The sequence below is a fragment of the Anguilla rostrata genome, chromosome 2, assembly GCF_018555375.3.
Source record: "Anguilla rostrata isolate EN2019 chromosome 2, ASM1855537v3, whole genome shotgun sequence".
Lineage (NCBI taxonomy): Eukaryota > Metazoa > Chordata > Actinopteri > Anguilliformes > Anguillidae > Anguilla > Anguilla rostrata.
Window position 1 is genome coordinate 22,486,437 of NC_057934.1, and position 21,218 is coordinate 22,507,654.

A 21,218-nucleotide genomic window follows, 5' to 3' on the forward strand; every position below is an offset into this window, starting at 1 on the left:
ATTTGCTGTGGCTCATGCAATTATCATTTCCTCATTACGTTTAATATTAAGGCATCCAATCCTCCCGTATCAGATCCTAGACATTACTACAGCCGATCAGTAAACCCTAAGGATATTCCAAAGTTTATAAATATGCTTCCGGAGTCATTCCTCTCCACTGAAGAAAAGGCTGATGAAAATGCTGATGAAGCTGCACTGGACTAATTGACTAACCAGCTAACCCTTATCCTCAGGAACACTCTTGATGTTGTTTCCCCCCTTAAAAGAAGAAACCCTAATCACAAAAACCACACTCCATGGTACAACAATACCACCTGGGCCCTGAAGCAGTCTACTAGAAAATTAGAGCGAAAATGGCGGTCAGCAAAGCTAGACGTATTTCATCTTGCATGGAAAAACAGCTTTCTTCAGTATAAGTAAGCTCTTGCTTCTGCTAGATCTGCCTTTTTCTCAAAACTAATTGAACAAAACAGACATAACCCAAAACTTCTATTTAGTACTGTGGATAAATTAAAAAACTAAAAAACAATCATCAGAGTTTTCAACTTATCCCTCCAATCTTAGCAGCAATGACTTCATGAACTTTTTCGATCAGAAAATTGAGGCTATTAGTGACCAGATTTCCAAACTGTCTCCATCATGCACTATTCCTGTTCATGTTAATGAACAGCCCCGCACCTGGTTACAACAGGAAGATTTACAGACAGCGGTACTGAACTGTTTTACGCCCATTAGCATGGTTGAGTTATCCAAATTAGTCATGTCCTCAAAACCGACGACCTGTCTACTCGATCCTATTCCTTCAAATTCGATTAAAGAACTATTTCCGGTACTAGGCCAGCATATATTAAAAATCATTAACACATCCCTAGTCACAGGATACGTACCTGAGTCACTAAAAGTGGCAGTTATTAAACCATTACTGAAGAAACCAAACCTAGAACCTGATAAATTGGAAAATTGTAGACCTATTTCAAACCTTCCATTTCTATCAAAATTATTGGAGAAAACTGTTGCTAAGCAACTAAGTGCATACCTTAGCTCTAACGGTATCCTTGAAGTATTCCAATCAGGGTTTAGACCCCACCACAGCACAGAAACCGCACTTATCAAGGTTACAAATGATTTACTACTGCCAGCCGACCGTAACTCTGTCGGTTCTTGTACTCCTCTAACTGAGTGCAGCTTTTGACACAATTGATCATGGAATTCTACTGGACAGACTCCAGGCCTGTGTTTGACTGCATGGACAGGCACTCGCATGGTTTGGATCATACCTATGTGACAGGAAACAGTTTGTCAAATTAAAAGAAGAAGAGTCCAGCTCCTCAATAATGAAATACGGTATTCCACAAGGATCAGTACCAGGACCAGTTCTCTTCTCGCTATATATGCTACCATTGGCAATATTATCTGGGCACATGGCGTAGAGTTCCACTGTTATGCGGACGATTTATATTTCAATGAAACCTGGTGAAGCACTGCCGCTTTCACGGTTAGAGGCTTGTATTGTAGATATCAAGGTTTGGATGCTTTCAAATTTTCTGCTCCTAAATTCAGATAAGACTGAAATGTTGGTTTTAGGTCCCAAAATATTAAGGGAGAAATTGTCTACTCTCACCTTAAACTGTGATGGTTGTTTGGCTGAACCTAATATGGTCGTTAAAGAACTTGGTGTCACCATTGATCCTGATCTATCTTTTGACACCCATATAAAAAACATATCCAGAATTGCCTTCTTTCAGCTATGCAACATAGCTAAAATTAGACATTTCCTGTCAGTTGGGGATGCTGAAAAATTGATCCATGCGTTTGTTACATCTAGGTTAGATTACTGTTATGCCCTGTTATCTGGCTGCCCTAATAACTCGTTAAAGAGTCTCCAGCTTGTGCAGAATGCAGCTGCTCATATCTTGACCAGAACTAAGAAGTATGAGCACATTACACCAGTACTAGCATCGCTTCACTGGCTACCCATTAAGCATAGGATAGATTTCAAGGTTTTGCTCCTGACTTTTAAAGCTCTGCATGGACGTGCACCTGTGTACATAACTAACCTGCTCCTACCTTATAAGCCTACAAGGTCACTCCGATCCCAAGACGCAGACTACTTGGTAGTCCCAAGAATTTCCAAAAACCTAAAAGGGTGGTAGGGCTTTCTCCTACAGGGCCCCACTACTGTGGAACCAGCTTCCAAAATTTATAAAGGAGTCAGACTCAGTCTCAATATTTAAATCTAGATTAAAAACGCACCTCTATGCTCAGGTTTATAATCAGTTATAGTCTGGAGACAGGGTGCGAGAAGCCTGTAGTCATAGAGCTTTGTAGGTGGCAATCCTTTCCTTACTGTCACTTGTCAATCAGCTGTGACCCAACTTTACATGGGCTGGCTCTCGGGGTCCCCCCAATACATACTACTGCCACTTTACCCACTGTCTGCTATATTGCAAATTCCCATTTCTACCCTCTTCCCCACGCTGCCGGCGGGGCTCTTGCCCCAACCCTCAAGAGTGCTTCGAGAGTCATCTGGTCTCCCCCACCTCTGCGGTCCAGCCCCTCTTTCGTCATTGCCTCCACCCTGCCCACATCTGTCGCCACCTGCTGTTCCCCATCACCGCCACCCGGCCCCACCCATCATCTGAGCCACATCATAAACCTTATAAAACTGACTGACATGTTGGTCACCAGTCGGCACCCTGAGCCGACCAGAGGAGGATGGATTTCCCCCTTGAGCCTGGTTCCTTCCAAGGTTTCTTCCCATCTGCCACAGGGAGTTTTTCCTTGCCACTGTTGCCTTAGGCTTGCTCCTGTGGGGGTTTAGGCCAGGGTTGTCTGTAAAGCGTATTGTGACAACTGCTGTAAAATACGCTACACAAATAAAATTTGATTGATTTGATTGAATTATGTATCTCATGCACAATAAACATTGTCTTTCTCGTGAATGGTTGTTGTGTGATATTTTTGAAACAACTGCCTCGCAAAATGTTATCCCTGGTGTTTCTGGTTTTGCTAGCTAAACTGTTAGAGAATAAAGCTAAGCTGGGTGTTAAATTAACAATCAGAACAAGAAGAATAAAACAAAAACAAAGGAGATTTCATCAAAAAAAGGGCATCAAGGCTGAAGGAACATACGAGGAAGCGTAATAAAATAATAACGCTAATCCATATTGCCGTATTTTTTATTTAGTTTTCTCTTTACACAGAAATCAGACCAGGCTCTGCTCCACCTATATAGAGTTAATGCTCTGTGTAAAGACGGCTTTATTCCGATCAATATTTATTCCGATCAATATAATATATTGATGAACTTGATGACAATGTAAATAACTGTAACGTTAAGGCCAGTTCAGATCAATGATTCGCAATGAGACAAAACGGTTTTAGAATGTTGTAGAGAAAATTGCAGCGGTGTGAACTGGTTAGTAGCAGAGCCGTTGCCTGCCCTGGGGTCTCAAAGGGCCCATCGTGTCAAATTGCCAAGTGCAGTTTTAGAATGTTTACAATCAGACGTCTTGGAATTTTGCAAGTTGCATCCAGTCTTGTTGTGAATCATTAATCTGAACTGGCCTTTAGTTTGCCACATTGCAATGTTGCAACAAGGTAGCGTTGCATTCGAGAGACGGTTTGCGAGGTTGGTACCTGTCCGTAGCGTTAGCTACCGTTTTTTCTAATTGTTAGCTGACATTAGATTATGTTAATTACATTAACTAGCTAGCTAACGCAACGTTACCTGATATGAGAGATGGCTACCGACTGTGCCATCACAACGTTGTCTAAACTAATGTTAGCTGTGCAAATAACTAAGTAATTTAGTAACGTTACATTGTCATCAAATGTAATACGAAATCTACAAATAATATGACCTGTCATGTTACACAAAAACTTGTTAGGGTTCCATAAAGCTTGCAGACACCGGAAACAGTACGCTGCTCACACTCACAAGTGAGCTGAAGAGCGAGCCTGTTGCGTTAGCTCCGCCTACCCTCTCTGGCGGACCAACCACTGATGGGTGATGGAAAATGCATCACTAACTGTGCGCTGCTTGTGATTTTTTCCCGGGAATGTCGCCACAGACACCCAGTTCTTTAATCATAAATAATAATAATAATAACAATATAAATTTATATAAGAATAGGCGCAATCACCATTGTTACCTAATTCAGTGATATATAGTGACTTAGCAGACATTTATTTCAATGAAAATCTTCGAGATTGCTACTTTAATGTTTATTCATTTTATGTTAATTTTATTGTACAACACTTTCTACCTATGTTTTGATAAGTGCCATATAAATAAAGTTATTATTATCTGTTCCTAGGTGGGAAGCTCTGCCCCAGTTGGAAAGTCACTCCCATTGTTTAGTAATGTCTACCTCTCTATGTCAGGTGGTTTATTAAGCATATGTTCAGAAACATGGAAACTGATCCAAAGATCTGGCCACTGTTTCAATATCATATACATGTACTTGCAAAGCACACATAGAGAACGGGGAGAAGGCCTTCAAGTTAACTCATGACCCCCTGTTTCCCAGCGGCTCCCAGTCCATGTCCAGATCCATTTCCCCTCGATCCAGATCCGCATCCGGACCAGAGTTCCCCTTCACCCGTCCATCTGCCAGCCCCCCGGCTCCCCACACTATTAGATTTAGCATTATGCGCTGTCATGTCCAGATCACATCCACAGTCTCTTGTGGGATGGCTGCAGGCCTTCCCAGGAAATTTGCCACATATTTGGATGGCAGTCGGGTGTCAGTGGATCTCAGCATCTCTACATCCATCTGGGAGAAACATGTCAGCAGGCGGGCAGCTCTCTGTGCACGGGACGGCCGTGATGTGATTTAGGAGGGAAGATTAGATTTCAGAAAATGAATTTGCCTGATTGGCCGGTTTAACAGGCAGAGAGAACGGCTTAGTCCTAGCTCCAATCAATCGTGGCAGAAAAGCCGTTTTTCCGCGTAATGAAGTCTGCAGCGGACTGACTGCAACCTGCCTGCCGTAAAACTTTGCAAAAACATACAAATCTTCAAACATCCATGAAGACCTGAAACAGCAGGTGGACCAAAATATACAGGATGATATGCCTTTTGACCTTCTTGCTACAGTTGAAGATATATCTAAATTCTGACTGTATGAGTTAATTTTCTCATTGGCTAGCTAAATTGTTTACAGTTTTTTTGTGGGGGGGGGTGGTTGTTGGGGCTAAGGAGACGCAGTCATTGAGAATGGGAGAAAAGCTTGGCATTTTTACTGGAGTAAAAATCTGGGGGCATTTTGGAGGGAAAGACAGTGGATGAGGGGCCGATTAAGGGGCGGGGCAGTTTGGAGGGGGGGGGCATTTTGGGAGGTATTGGGCAAGGGCAGGAAGACGGGCCAAATCATTTTGGATGCAGGGGAAAACATAGCCCAGGGGCCGCGACACATTTATAACATTAAAGCGCTCCAGATGTCTTCTGTAGGCATTACTGGTGGACGGCTGCGTTCGTTTTATACATCAATCCGTCAGCCATTACAAACACACTTGAACCCAGACAATGTTCTCACGATGGAATGGCGACCCCTGCAACAGCAATTGTGCTCTGCAGTGCCACATTGTGAAAAGTATGTACAGACTGAAGGATGTTAAATGAAATCAATGCTGATATGTGTAAAAGAGATAGATTGATTGATGTGGCGCAGGTGAAAGAGACTTACATAGATGGTATGACCCGGTGAGCCAGGTATGCTTGAACCAGGTCGGGAACAAATACTCTCGGACGACGACCTCGTCGGCTGTAGAGAGAAGGGAGATATATATGACGGCCGCAGCCCCTTCAAAACGACGCCGTGAATCAGACCACATACACAGCCAGCTTAAGCACCTCTAATGACACGTCATGGAAACGACAGAACCAATCGCAGCCGTTCTGTCCGTCTGTGTTTTACAATGAGCGAGTCCACACGAGCACCATGAGACCGCTCGGACGCGATTTCACACGCATCACCATTAAAAAACCGATTGGGCTCGGATGCGTCCTGTAGAACACAGCAGGCTCAGAGTGGAACATTTCAGTGTGAAATTGCATAGGGAGAGGTCTCAAGAGGGATCCCACCAGCCAATAAGGGGTGGAGGTCTGCCCCTCCCTCTCAGTCTAAAGCTTATGCCGATAGGTGGCATGGAGCAGTCACTCACGCTGTCAGAGCAAAGCACACGGTTTGTGTTAGCGTCAGAAGAAATTCCACAGATTCCTCTTTGAGCACATGCCGGTTGGAAGGGCAGAAGCGAAGTCTGCTGTGGAGGTGACCCTGACTGTTGCTGTGGAGACTGCACATGACCCCTGATCAGACTTACACTGCCACACAGTTCAGCCTGGACTTTTGTGGGAGGAAACTAAGCGGACACTTGTGACAACATCATGTGATCCAGCAGACAGGCCACTCCCTTAACTTGGTAGTCAATTGATGGGGTCAGGCTTGTCCCGTTAGTCTCTCCTGCTGGAGCAGAGTACATGACATAAAGGCACCACTTCATTCATTCATCCTCCAGTAGTGAAGTCATTATAAAGCATTGCTGATGTGGCCAGGGATCCTATTAACATTGTTTATTTTACTGTAATATCCTTGTCCAGAAAACTATCATTATTATTATTATTATTATTATTATTATTATTATTATTAATAATAATAATAATAATAATAATAATAATAATAATTGCAAAGTCTGTGAACCTTGCCTATTATTTTTACCTGCTGAAAGCTCACATGGTCCACAATTTTTTTTAAATACTCAAATTGACCATAGTCATCACTGTGTCCTTTCGACACATTGATGATGTCATTGCACAGCTCATAGCTTAAATCCAGCATGTGTGTGAAACCACATGGGAAAATGATGATGACATCACACAGGCTACTGTGAGTCCTGAACATGCGTGAGAGACCACACAGAATGATGTTATCGCATAGCCCATAGGGAGTCGTGGGCTTTGCGAGTGTCTAACGTGTAGGAGAGCTGATCTAGGATCAGTATTGCCCTTTAGCTTATAATGGATAAAGTGATGAAGGCTAAAATATGGACAGAGGAAATCTAATCTTAGGTCAGCACTCCTGCTCTAAGATGCTTTAAGAATATGGCCCCTGAATGTGTGTGAGAGACCACACAAAATGATGATGTCATCACATAGCCCTTAGTGAGTCCTGCACATGCGTGAGAGGTTACACGGAATGATGATGTCATCACACAGCCCATAGCAAGTTCCACACCTGCGTGAGAGACCACACGGAATGATGATGTCATTGCACAGCCCATAGCGAATACAGTACCTGCCTTTCTGTTTTGTGGATGTTGGCTATCGAGGGGGGAATGAACTGTGGAAGGAGGAAGAGGAAGCGGAAGAGGGGTTCATTCATCACACACACAGCCCTGCTCTTCATCACACAGTCCTCACCTTTTACCCCAGCCCTTAATCACTCAGTGGCAGGACAGTGAACAACAGCCCCAAGCCCATGCATCTTCAACACAATCTGAGCACAGAGCACTGCTTCGACAAAACTCAGCAGCTCTAAATCAGAGCACAGAGCGCTGCACCCCCAAATCTCAGCCCCCCTAATCTAATCTGAATCTGAGTACAGAGTGCTGCACTCCGAAAACTCAGCCCCCCTACTTTAACCTGAATCTGAGCACACTCAGAGTTAAATGTCCAGTGTTAATTAAACTGTAACAGTGTTGAATTAACAGTGGAAATTTTATTGTGCAAAGTACCACCCCACCAAACTCAGCCCCACTACTTTAATCCAAATCTGAGCACATACTGTAAAGCACTGCTCCCCTCTACTCCCCCAAACCACGCCACTATCCAACAGTACAAAATCTGTCCCAGCAGAGTAGATATCTATGATGTTTCTTAATGTCTTTTTCCATATATGGTTAATTGACTGAACTCAATCACAAGACTCATCTGTTACAGTACAGGCAAATCAGTATCAGGATTAGGTATATTGCACAGAAAAATAGTCCTGTGTCCATCTCATGGAACATAACTACTGAGTTCAATGAGTTTTAGTGTTCTGTGCCACGGATTGCATACTCACCGTGGTGAATGTTGTGAAAAGCTGTGCATATTACGCCACACTACATAACACAGTGTAATATTGAGCAACACAACGACATTTAGCCAATAGGCCACCAATAAAGTGAAGCATTTATATAGCTTGTGAAACCCGAAGACTCTTCTTTTGCAAACTCAGCTTGATGCAGCTACTGCCAGTTATCACAACATAGACTCAGGAATCAGTAATCAGGAATCAGACTTGAATAAATCATTTAAATGCCAAAAACCCAATTTAAGCTTTCTATATAATTAATATATTAAAATATGAAAGTACTATAAATATAGCATATGCTAGGGTTGCAAACTTTTATCAGCTGGCTGGAGTGCGATTTTGCGATCGCAGACCGAGGAGGGGAGGACTGCCCTGTGGAAGGCTCTGGAAAATTTACATTGCAACAGATTTACCAGCATGAGAAATAAGATGACTAGCATTAGACCGTGTGATCTTTGTCATTTGAGTGTGCCTTATGCTCATTGCACAGCCACTGGTATAGAGCAGTTTCTCCAACAGTCTGTCTCAAGACATGGTGCTTCTAAGGCATGGGCTAGCCTATCTTGATTAGTTTCAGCTTTGAAAATGATCTGCAGAAGCCACAGTCACAGGAATTCATAAAAAGAGCTTGAATGCCAACGCAACATCTGGGAAACTGGGCAGAAGGAAGTGGTGCTTTAAATACAGCGGTTCAGTGAGATTTCTAATTGAGCCTGTCTTGTTCTCCTTATTTTCCGGCCTCAGTGTGTTATGGAAACATTAATTGCATAGGAAACTCTGAGGACAGACTGACTCTGTTGGGAGGCTGCAAGCTGCTTCGGAGTAGGTACAGCTACCCGCAACTGGAGATATGGAAGGTTTGCAGCCTCCTACTGGTCGGAATAATGACAATACTTTCGTTATTTTAGGTTTAGCTTGTTCATATAATGTTTTCTGCAGTGTTTCTGGGCACCACTGAACGACTTTTTGCTTGTTATCACTCTCTATGTGACCTGATTACAAAATGACCAGAGTGATGATGTTTTCAGTAGCATAGTTTTATTCTGCCCGCATTCTGTATTTAGCTCTTTTTTGAGCAGCACTCAGATACTTTCTCTTAATTTTAAAAGGACAGTAAAACTTCGCCCCTTGTTCCATAAAAAAATTTTAAAAATAATAAAAGCTTATTAATTTAAAAAAAATAAGTCTAGGATGGTGCCTTCTGTGCACAGAGCCCCCCAAGGACCACAGGAGCTGCGGGGGTGTGCCCTACACCAGGTTTTCAGCGGATGTCTGCACCTACCCTCAATATTCAGACCCACTGCTGTTACCCCATTAAGTGCGAGCACAAAATTTGATTGGTGCAAAATTACAGCAGGTGGTCTCTGTAATGTTGAAGAACCAATCTCACCAATCTTCACCATGCTGAAAACAATTGACCTTGTCCTGCTAGCTGACAGACAACTTGTTTAATCAGGGAGTGGCTTTGTTTTAAGTTGCAGTCTGAGATGTGTTTGGGTAGCGTGAGAGCTTGAGATAGAACCTGAAACTGCATGTCTTAGAAAGCATCACAGTTGGCAACCCCTGCATATGCTGAGAAATGAATGATTGTGCACCAGAATAAAATCTACAGAACAGACCAGTGGACATATTTCCAGGATCAGCATTGAAAAGCCCTGCAGGTGACAGGGTCCGCCAGGAGAAGGGTCAAGTCACCGTGTTGTGTGCGTTTGTGTATGTGCACACGCACTCTTATCACACGTGGATTAAAAACACTGCATCCCTCTCCTTGCTTTGATGAAAGCAAGAGTGAAATGTTAGTCGCCGTAGTGAGGGGCATGGGCTGGACTGGCCTCGAACCTGGAACCGCGGCTGATGCTGACGCTGACTTGGGACCACGGGGAAAAAAATGTCAAAGGGGGACGGCTTAGCCCTTGGGTGCTGGCACGTCTGAGAAACAAGAACATCAACAGGTCCACCAGATCCAATAAGGTCCAATGTGAATGTAAAGATTGTGCTGGTTGTGGGAATAAACATACCAGACGAACACAACACTCACATCCTTTCAGCACTGTGCTCATATTTCATTACATCATTAATTTTCTGGACAGTCCCCTCATAATTCTCCCCTACATTGGAATAAGAAATTTTAACTCTAGTGCCCCTGTCAATCACTCAATGTGCTGTAGGCCCGCCCCATCTCTGCCAGTGTTCTCTGGCTGTCACTCACAGTGCCATAGGCCTGTCCCACCTCTGCCAGTGTTCTCTGTCTGTCACTCACATTGCCGTAGTCCTGCCCAATGTCCACCAGTGTTCTCCGTCTGTCACACATAGTGCCGTAGGCCCACCCCACCTCTGCCAGTGTTCTCTGTCATTCGCTCACAATGTGCTGTAGGCCCGCCCCATCTCTGCCAGTGTTCTCTGTCATTCGCTCACAGTGCCGTACGCCCACCCACCCCACCTCTGCCAGTGTTCTCTGTCATTCGCTCACAATGTGCTGTAGGCCCACCCCATCTCTGCCAGTGTTCTCTGTCATTCGCTCACAGTGCCGTACGCCCACCCACCCCACCTCTGCCAGTGTTCTCTGTCATTCGCTCACAATGCTGTCGGCCCGCCCCATCTCTGCCAGTGTTCTCTGTCTGTCATTCACAGTGCCGTAGGCCTGCCCAGTCTCCACCAGTGTTCTCTGTCTGTCACACATAGTGCCGTAGGCCTGTCCCATCTCTGCGAGTGTTCTCTGTCATTCGCTCACAGCACTTTAGGCCCGCCACATCTCTGCCAGTGTTCTCTGTCATTCGCTCACAGCACTTTAGGCCCGCCACATCTCTGCCAGTGTTCTCTGTCATTCGCTCACAGTGCTGTAGGCCCACCCCATTTCTGTCAGTGTTCTCTTACAGTGCTGAACTGACAATCTCTTACCCTGTGTCTCTCCTCTGCCCTGGTGTTGTCCTTACAGTCTGGATGCCACACTGTGGATCCTATGGGAAAGATAATTCAGCCAGTATTCATAAAGCATTAACCTATTTGACTGTTGCTGTGCCTATTGCTTTACTCTCTCCGGGCTGACATTAGACAACCTAGGAACAGTAGTCTGTCTCACTCAGTCACTCACTCACTCGTTCACTCAGGCACCCAATCACACTCTCTCTCTCATTCAGTCACTCAAAGCGCGAGTGACTCCCCAAAAGTAGCAATGGTGCCTTTACATCACTGCCAGATGGTATGCTCATTGGGGGATTAAGTACAGTGATTGGTAGTTACTGCATCACTGAACAGTGACTGTTCTACTTGTAAAATGATGAAACCAATGAACCAACTCAACAACATGGAAAAGAAATCACCTTGTGTGATAATCACTGAATGAATTAAGTTTCACATTTTGAATACTACAGTCCAGGGGGCAGTGTCCTCCAGGGGGCAGTGTTGTCACAGTTCTCACCTTGCAGGTACATTTCCTCTCCTTCTGTGAACATCTGGTTGCACCTGCTGCATCGTGCACAACTGGGATGGTAGTGTTTGTCTCCCGCCTGGAAGAAAAATACAAATGCAATGGTCAAACATTACACACACACACTCACACACATACACACGCTGCTGGCTGCAGGGGAGGTTACTGGAGGAAGTGGTCCGCTGGGCACAGGTGCAGCGTGTTCCTGACTGTGAGACCCTACTAAAAGCACGTTCTGTGCTCCTGGTCAGAGAACAGGCTGAGGGCGGGGCCAGACAGACTGATCATGTTTCCCCAGCGAGGACAAGATTCCTTTGAGTTCAGGTGCACCCACCTGGGGAGGATCTGTACACCTGTGGGGTTCGGCCTGAAAGTGGTCCGCCTGTTACAACCACGCCCGCTTCGCCACCACAGGCAGAAATTAACATGGTGTGCACTTATTGTATGTTGCTTTGCATAAGTGTCTGCCAAATAAATGTAATGTAATGTAATGGGTGCGGTTCTAATGAAATTTATATTTATAACTCAAGGACAACTTTAGCCTGTTGGCTTTTCACCTGGGACCTAACAACCCCAGAGGAATATCATGAAAACCTGCTTCTACACTGTAACTAATGCACGACACACCAATCAGTCCCAACCCTTAGTTTGCGGATATAATTTACAATTTTATGAAATATATTTTAATATATATTGGTCTTGTTGTACATATTTGATTTTAGCACCATCATGTTCCCTTGAAGCGCTGAGTCTTCACAGCAGTTACGGGCAGTGACTTTGGCTCTACGCAAAAGCTTTATCACACTGAAATCGACAGTTGAAATCGTCAGTTGAGTCACATCATGTCTGGGGCAGCTGTAGATTCACAACATAAATTTAAAAAAACTCCCAGAAGCCTCTGTGTTTGGACTGTAGCCAGGGGAAGAACAGCACAGTGTGTATGAATCCGCCCTGACCCCCACCCAAGCCCACCCGCAACAATATGAAAGAAATTGTGCAAAATGCATCCAGGTTTAAAACCTCCTTCTCTCACAGCACACCACTGCCACTTTCCCCAGAGGAACAATCACAGAAACACTGACAGTAAATCTGAATCCATCAAACGCTCCCAAAACCTAAAGCATGTCTTGAATATGAATATATACAGGAACACGTAAAATGTGTTGGACCGAGATTGGAGGAAGCAGACTGACGGTATCCATCAGAGGGTGAACCCCCAGTGCCACAGGCACTCTGTGTTTGACAGACAGCAGTTGGTGTAGAACACTGTGCTCCTTATCTTGCCCAAAACAGGTGCTGATCTGAGGCTCCACTGCCTTTGGGGGAGTCACAGCCAGGTGAGCTAATGTGGCTTTCACTGTCAGTGAATATGCACAAAATTATACCCCACAGCAGATATTACTTAAAGAATATGCACACTTTAAGACTGTTCTGTCTGTTTGCCATCTTGTTAAAGTATTTCATGCTTATTGATTGACCAGCAACCAATCAGTCATGTTCATGTTTTCAAGTGCAACAGTCAAAGGTAAAGTAAAAGGAACTTTGTCGTACTGCATGGATACAAGTTAACTCGTATGAGTGTTTCTGTGCATGGATGTTACAGCAGCCAATGGGACAGGAGCATGATGCATTTTAATTTCCAATGTCAAAATGTCAAAGGCACGTGACCGAAGTGTGATGCGTCGTGGGCTCACAGGCCGAAGACCGCCTGCTCCGGACAGTCTCAGTGGGAACTGCAACTGCGTCAGCGCAGGCCGGTGGGTGTGAAAGATCTGGACGCGCTGGAATGAAGCCATAGTTCCCCCCACTGCACCGGCAGTAATGAAGTATGAGGCAATAGCAGAAAAATGCCTGATTTTATACAGATGCGACCCCCACCCTCGGCCAAAGTCACACAGACACAAAAGCATACGCACATGTTGTCATGGCAGCCTGCCTTGTCACATTTTCCCTGTAAACTAACTGCAGTGGCTCTAAGTGAGAGTCTCTGTAACACACTGCTGTAGAGCAGGGATGCAGCAGGACCCCTCAAACCCTATACCTTTATCCGTTAAGTGGGAGACAGAAAGAAAGAGGGAGACAGAGAGAGAGAGAGAAAGAGAGAGTATGCATGTGCGTTGGCATGTATAGGTAATGTGGATGTGGGGTATGGGTAGCTATACCTCTGTTTGGGTGCGAGGACAGTTGGTGTGGATGGGCATGTAAGTGTGTGGGTGTGGGGGTATGGAGGGGCACGAGAGTGTGTGTGTGAGAGAGAGAGTCTGCTGTGTGGGGTGCAGTTCTGTATTCGAGTATCTGCCTGTCAGCCCAGGGTGGAGGACACAGGAAGCAGAGGAACTCCCAGCCCAGGAACAGATGTGGGCCGTGGGGGTGGGGGTGGGGTAGGGGTATCTGCATGTCTGAGAGAATCTCCAGCAGCCAAATGAAAGATCCATAAATTTCAACCTTATTATTCATGAGAACAGAGATGCTCTGGAACCAGGAGACTTTAAATTTCACACACTATCCATCTAAACAGCTGTCTACCTGCTCTACCTGCCTATGAATGGAACCCACAACCCTCTGGTTAAAATTCAAGCTCTTACCAGAGCTCTCCACCACATACAGCTCAGGCTTAACCTGGACTTGCGCTGCCTGTTTTGAGTCAAACATGCTCTTCTTTTAGAGGCAAACGTGCATTCTGCACAGTTGCCCACAATGAATAGGTCAAAAGTTCAGAAAAGCCTCACACAAATGGCAGGTGAGACTGTGTATATTCCACAGAATTTTTCTGATATTTCCTAAAAAAATTACTAGAATGCAGTGGTTTGTGTGAGGTGCAGGTGATCAATGTACATGCAAATGAATGAGACGTAATCTCTACTTGTTGGATCTCATTGAGAAGCGGGCAGCCAGCAAGGGCATAATTTGTTACAAAACCAGCCAAATACAAGCTCCCCAATAATATAGCATGATGATGAGAATAATAATTTAAAATAATAAAGATGGGGATTTAATGTTGTTATTGGGATATACACAGTAGTCAGTAGTCTGAAGTATTTGTCCTTTAGAATATAATATTTTCCTATTGAAAATCATTTCACAACTGCAATTTCTTCCGTGGGGGTGGGTGGGGCTGCATACTCCCAAAGGTCCCTAGAGGGTTGCAATTTTCATTGGGGTTCATACATTTCACCCCCCAAATTCAATCTAAAGTTACACACGTAGCAGCCAGTGCTGCAGACCCATGGGACCAGGCTGTAAGCGCTTTACCTTGCAGCACACTGTAGATTCTACAAGCATCACATCCTACATTCTCCCTCACTGTACGTAGCATAGCCTCAAGTCTGTAGCCTGACTGGAGCCACTCGGTAAAGTACTGTCCTACAGTGCTGTAATGGTTGAGTTCATACCCACAATGCTCTGGTTCAGAATGTGAGCACCTGGACAACACGCTCTTTCCTGATAACAGGACAGAGGAATATTCATTGATGGCAAAGCAATAAAGTTTAAGAGGTGATAACATATTTAAATACGTTAAGAGTTTGAATAAACCGGGGACATCGGGAACCAAATGTAGCCATAAATACAATCTATCCAACCGTGCCGGACCGCAGACTGTAGTTGAACAGCAGCAAATCCACCTTCCTGTCCTGTTTGCATTTAAAATTTGCTCTGTGCTGTATCTCTATCCACACACACACACACACACACACACACACACAGTGAGTTCAGGTTGCTTCCATCTGGTCGCAGATATAATCTACCAAGATGCAGGGCCAATAGATTTAAGAACTAATTTGTCCCTGCTGCTATTGGCCTTCTGAATAACATGATGTAATTATGTTTTTGTGTGAATTGTTTGTGTGTTGATTGGTGTGTGTTGATTGTTGATGATGATTGTATTTACTGCTGGCTGTGCAACAAATTGCCCCTCGGGGATAATAAAGATTACCTTACCTTACACACGTACACACACACAAACACGCACACAGATGGTCACTGAAATAGCCAGCTGTACACAGCAAGGCATTAAATCCAGGTTTAAAACCAGTGCCCCGGTGAAGAGTTCCAATCCCCTGTCACAGTGATAGGGCCAGTGTGTGAAACAGCCCAGATCCTCTAACGAGAGGCTTTCCTCATCTCAAACACCGAGGAAGATAAACTGGACCAGATGTTGCCTGGGACAGCCACGTCTCCCCAAAGAGAGAGCAGAACACTAGAGTATAAACTCTGAATCAAGCCAAACACCCTGCAGCTAAAACTCTGTTTCAAAAGCACACAAGCACAGTGATGCTGCCAGCACAGGGAATTGTGCTAAAAACCTTTACCACTGTCTTTATCTACAGATCATAAACAGAGAAACACACAGACACACACAGACACACACACACACATGGAGCACTGTCTGGGCTTTCCCCACCACCCCACCCCACGCCACCCCATCCCAGCACAGTTTTTTGAAGGCCCTTGGTATTGTCTTAACACTCCCCACCCCATATGACATCCACACAGAAAAACAGCATTAGGAATTTTCATTGAGGGAGCAAAGAGAGAAGTACACACTGGGGCTATGTGGCAGACAGTGGGACATTGTTTGGGGAAACAGCTATCTTCACATGGATAATTATAAATGTCGAACTCATGCACTAAACAACACTTAGGAAAATCGGCAACCTCAAAACAAAACAATTCACTCCACTTTGCTTCTTTAGTCTCTTTTCTGTTCTCTATTCATTCTACTTCCTTCCTTTCTTTTTCACTCTCTTACTGTTGTTTTGGGTTTTCAGGAGATTGGATGAAAGATCAAAATGTTTCCTCTCTCCATTTTTCCCTTTTGCTTCCTCTCCCTCTCTCTCTGTCTCTCTTCCCCTGTCTCCTTCACTCCCTCTCTCTCTGTGTCTCTTTCTCTGTCTCATTCACTCGCCCTGTCTCTCACTCAAGTCAATTCAAATAGACTTTACTGGAATGACCACAAATCAGCATAGTGTTGCCAAAGTAATATTTTACACAGACTGTAAAGCAACAACAGCCAACAGCAAATTCAAGCACTGGATACATTCACATCACCATGGAAACTGATTATACAGGGCGTGGTAACTCCCCCAGACATCAGTTCAGAATCATGTGCATATACATGCACACACATATACATGAACACACATACGCACGCACACACATACTCATAGCTCTTACATACAAGCACACACACAAGTATGCTTGCCAGACATACAGAACGCACACACATTTTACCAGAAGTTGGGGTTGATGGGAGAATATATTCAGTGTGGAACAGCTGGCCTGCGTGCATGGCTGTCAGGGGCAGCTGACCATGTGATCTCTGTCATGTGTCACATATTATCCCAAGAATCTGACAACCTTATTGAGTTTTCAGTGCAGCTGCACTGGCATAGCACAGCTAAGGAAGGGTCTCAAATGGAGGATGGGGGAGTCGAGGTATAGGGTGTGAGGACCTATTCCTCTTACTGTCAAAGAAATATGTTTTTATTGTGGATGAATTGTCAAGACTTGGATCGAATCTATTTGAATTCTCATGAATCACTGCAGTATCCGTGTGAGCAAATGCACTGTTAAAGGCGCAAGCTGGGTTTACATTCTCAGACAAACACGTAAAGAGCTGCAACTATTGTTCTACTGCAGAGCTGTTGATTAACAGTGATTTACAAAGTGATGCCGTTATCTTATTATGTAAAGGGATAAGAGGCTCTTTTTCCTCCTACAGACAGATCACTAAATATACCTTTATGAAGTGTACATTACACTTTCACATAGGAAGTGGGTTTAGCATTGAGCAGCAGTGTGGTGTAGTGGTTAGAGCAGCAGTGTGGTGTAGAGGTTAGAGCAGCAGTGTGGTGTAGAGGTTAGAGCAGCAGTGTGGTGTAGTGGGTAGAGCAGCAGTGTGGAGTAGAGGATAGAGAAGCAGTGTGGTGAAGAGGTTAGAGCAGCAGTGTGGTGTAGCGGTTTGAGCAGCAATGTGGTGACGAGGTTAGAGCAGCAGTGTGGTGTAGTGGGTAGAGCAGCAATGTGGTGACGAGGTTAGAGCAGCAGTGTGGTGTAGTGGGTAGAACAGCAGTGTGGTGTAGTGGGTAGAGCAGCAGTGTGGTGAAGACGTTAGAGCAGCAGTGTGGTGTAGTGGGTAGAGCAGCAGTGTGGTGTAGTGGGTAGAGCAGCAGTGTGGTGTAGAGGTTAGAGCAGCAGTGTGGTGTAGTGGGTAGAGCAGCAGTGTGGTGAAGATGTTAGAGCAGCAGTGTGGTGTAGTGGGTAGAGCAGCAGTGTGGTGACAAGGTTAGAGCAGCAGTGTGGTGAAGAGGTTAGAGCAGCATTGTGGTGTAGAGGTTAGAGCAGCAGTGTGGTGTAGTGGGTAGAGCAGCAGTGTGGTGACGAGGTTAGAGCAGCAGTGTGGTGTAGAGGTTAGAGCAGCAGTGTGGTGTAGTGGGTACAGCAGCAATGTGGTGTAGTGGTTAGAGCAGCAGTGTGGTGTAGAGGTTAGAGCAGCAGTGTGGTGTAGTGGGTACAGCAGCAATGTGGTGTAGAGGTTAGAGCAGACGTGTGGTGTAGTGGGTAGAGCAGCAGTGTGGTGAAGTGGTTAGAGCAGCAGTGTGGTGTAGTGGGTAGAGCAGCAGTGTGGTGTAGAGGATAGAGAAGCAGTGTGGTGAAGAGATTAGAGCAGCATTGTGGTGTAGAGGTTAGGAGGCAGCAGTGTGGTGTAGTGGGTAGAGGTGGCGTAGCAGGTGTGGTGACAGCATGGTTAAAGGAGCAGCAGTGTGGTGTAGTGGGTACAGCAGCAATGGTGTGGTGTAGAGGTTAGAGCAGAGTGTGGTGTAGTGGGTAAGAGCATGGGTTAGAGCAGCAGTGTGGTGAAGTGGTTAGAGCAGCAGTGGTGAGGTAGAGCAGAGTGTGGGTAGGGTAGACAGCAGTGTGGTAGAGTTAGAGCAGTGTGGTGTAGTGAAGCATGTTGAGTAGCATTGTTGGTGATTGTGTAAGAGAGTGTGGTGAAGAGATTAGAGCAGCAGTGTGGTGTAGCGGTTTGAGCAGCAATGTGGTGACGAGGTTAGAGCAGCAGTCTGGTGTAGAGGTTAGAGCAGCAGTGTGGTGTAGTGGGTAGAGCAGCAGTGTGGTGTAGAGGTTAGAGCAGAAGTGTGTTGTAGTGGGTAGAACAGCAGTGTGGTGTAGTGGTTAGAGCAGCAGTGTGGTGTAGAGGTTAGAGCAGAAGTGTGGTGTAGAGGTTAGAGCAGAAGTGTGGTGTAGTGGGTAGAACAGCAGTGTAGTGACGAGGTTAGAGCAGCAGCGTGGTGTAGAGGTTAGAGCAGCAGTGTGGTGTAGTGGGTAGAGCAGAAGTGTGGTGAAGAGGTTAGAGCAGCAGTGTGGTGTAGAGGTTAGAGCAGAAGTGTGGTGAAGAGGTTAGAGCAGCCGTGTGGTGAAGAGGTTAGAGCAAAAGTGTAGTGTAGAGGTTAGAGCAGCAGTGTGGTGAAGAGGTTAGAGCAGCGGAGTGGCACAGTGCTCAGGGCAGTCTGATATTTTGATGATGGAGCTTATATTGTATGCAGACATTTGCAGGATTGATGTGACAGTGGTGCTGTTGCTTTTAGGGAGGTATGAAGTAAGGCTGTCAAAAGTGCCATGAAATTGAGTTTGAATATTAGCTTTTGTAATTAGTTAGAGTTCGAATATATTCGAATATCCTTTGCCTATAATTCACAAAAATAAGCTGCTTATTGTCGGGCGCAATATGCACGTGACGCTCCCTCGAAACTGGCTTGCGTGTTATTTTCCACAAGCGGGCAGTAGAATAGAGGACATCGGTGAACTTTAATACTAGGTTACTACATCTGGGGCCTCATTTATAAAACGTATTTTAGATCAACTGTGTGGCGCGTGCGTAGAAAATCAAGTCAAAGTAGTGATTTATAAAATTTCAACATGACTCGATTTGACCGTGGAAACCGTCGTGGCTCTACTTCAGGTCTTCACTTGACATATGCACGCAAGTTCATTTTATAAATGAGCCCCCTGCAGTTTCTATAGCCTAATGCGCAAATGATAAAAGCACTTTCACGTGGATGTAATTTGCCACAAATCGGCATTTATTAATCATAGGAAAATGATTGTTTATAGGAAATCCCTGTTTATTTCTTAACACAAAAACTATTCAAACGGCTAATACCTGTAGCTTAAAACAACATAAATTACATACTCTGTTTAGTTTGTTTAACTTCTTTCATCATCCAATTTTATCAAGTCTTCAGAAAAGAAAGGAAACATAGCCTGCCATGGGAACATTATTTAGCCTAAATTGTTAGCTGACCAGATCTGTTGAACGAAGTGAAAAAAGAGACTGGCTCGCGAGGCTAGCTGACCAGTAACGTTAGGTGTCCATGGAGCTGAAAGTATCACTGGAGGTTATTGGCAAGGAAAACCAGACGATCCACTTGCCCTGGGTCCAGGGCAGAACGTTTTTTGTTGACAGAGGAAGTAACGTTAGCACAGGAAATGAACTTTGCGTGCATGAACATGATTCGCTGCATGAAATTAAAGCCTGCATGTTAATTGCAATACGCGGGATCCAAAACTAATATTCGAAAGCTCAAATTTATGTTCGAACTTTAAAAAAAGAAAGATTTTCGAATAGTATTCGAACTTCGAATATTTTTTGACATATTTCTGAAAATATCCAACTGCATTACTAGATATTCATCTGGCCAGGATATCATGTAAAAATGTAAGGCACATACTGCAAAGTTCTGCTACTTTGCCATGTAAAAAATATATTTTTAATCAAGAAAGACCAAAAAACTGCCTAATTTAAGTGAAAAAAGCTTGGTCAGAATCCATGGCTCGTTCCTGGGTAGTGTTGGTGAGTTACAGAGAAATATGTATGACTACATATCTGGGCATATCATGGCAGGTATCAGTGTGTACCAGGCTGTACAGAACACAACTCATTTGGCTGTGCAATTCAGGGCACCTCATACAAAACACGCAGATCTACAGCACGTCTGTAAGACGTACGCAACTCTCAAATTTCCTGTCGTGCGCAAACACAGAACAGCACTTCTGCTATTATCTGTTGTGCAAGAGCCAAGACCAGGGACTTATGCTGCTTGCAGGACAACAAGCTGTCACCATCTGAGCCAAGACCCTGAGTCTGTCATTACTAGTCTACTGACAACAACTGCAGTGCACTGGAATGATGGAGAGCTGGAAAACTGTTTGCATGATGGGTGTGGTAGTAAAATAGAGTAACAACATGCAATAGTATACATTTATAACAGCACACAGCCCTGCAATGCTCCTGTGATATAATACAGTCCTGCTATACATCTGTGACCTCACACAGCCCTCCCATACCTTTGTGACATCACTTAGCCCTACCACGTTTCACTATGACATCACACAGATTGGTAATACCTCTCAATGATATCACAAAGGTCTATCATACAGCTCTCAACTCAGTTTAGTTGACCAACAATTTCACTGGCCGTGTCATCCTTTCTAGGGCATGTAACTACATTATCACTCATTCCATCACCACATAACTGATTACATTTATTCCACAGGGCTGCATTGGCATGACAAATATGACATCTGTGCTGCTAAAGAATTTAGGGTGGTACAGAATCACATGTATATTTAAGTTCCCACTGTGGGTATTCCTGCAGAGTGCCACAATAGTCAAATTCTTGCCCAATATGGTCAAGGCGCAGTCCTTGCC

The 21,218-nt window shown here is 44.6% G+C and overlaps 1 protein-coding gene across 50 annotated transcripts in view; it reads right to left on the reverse strand.

The window, feature by feature from the left end:
• The window catches only part of ablim1b (actin binding LIM protein 1b), a 142,508-nt gene that overhangs the window by 23,815 nt on the left and 97,475 nt on the right, over positions 1–21,218 (reverse strand). For 41 of the 50 annotated variants that reach the window (XR_010328251.1, XR_010328250.1, XR_010328249.1 and 38 more), the window contains 4 exons: positions 11,498–11,585; positions 10,978–11,036; positions 7,300–7,344; positions 5,692–5,769 (listed from right to left, as the gene is read on the reverse strand). Coding sequence is in view for 45 of the 50 variants with exons in the window: in XM_064321309.1 (XP_064177379.1) it covers positions 5,692–5,769; positions 7,300–7,344; positions 10,978–11,036; positions 11,498–11,585 (270 nt within the window). In the remaining 5 variants the exon portion in view is untranslated. The remainder of the gene's footprint in view (positions 1–5,691; positions 5,770–7,299; positions 7,345–10,977; positions 11,037–11,497; positions 11,586–21,218) is intronic. The other 9 variants (XM_064321312.1, XM_064321310.1, XM_064321313.1 and 6 more) reach the window with 1 other exon arrangement.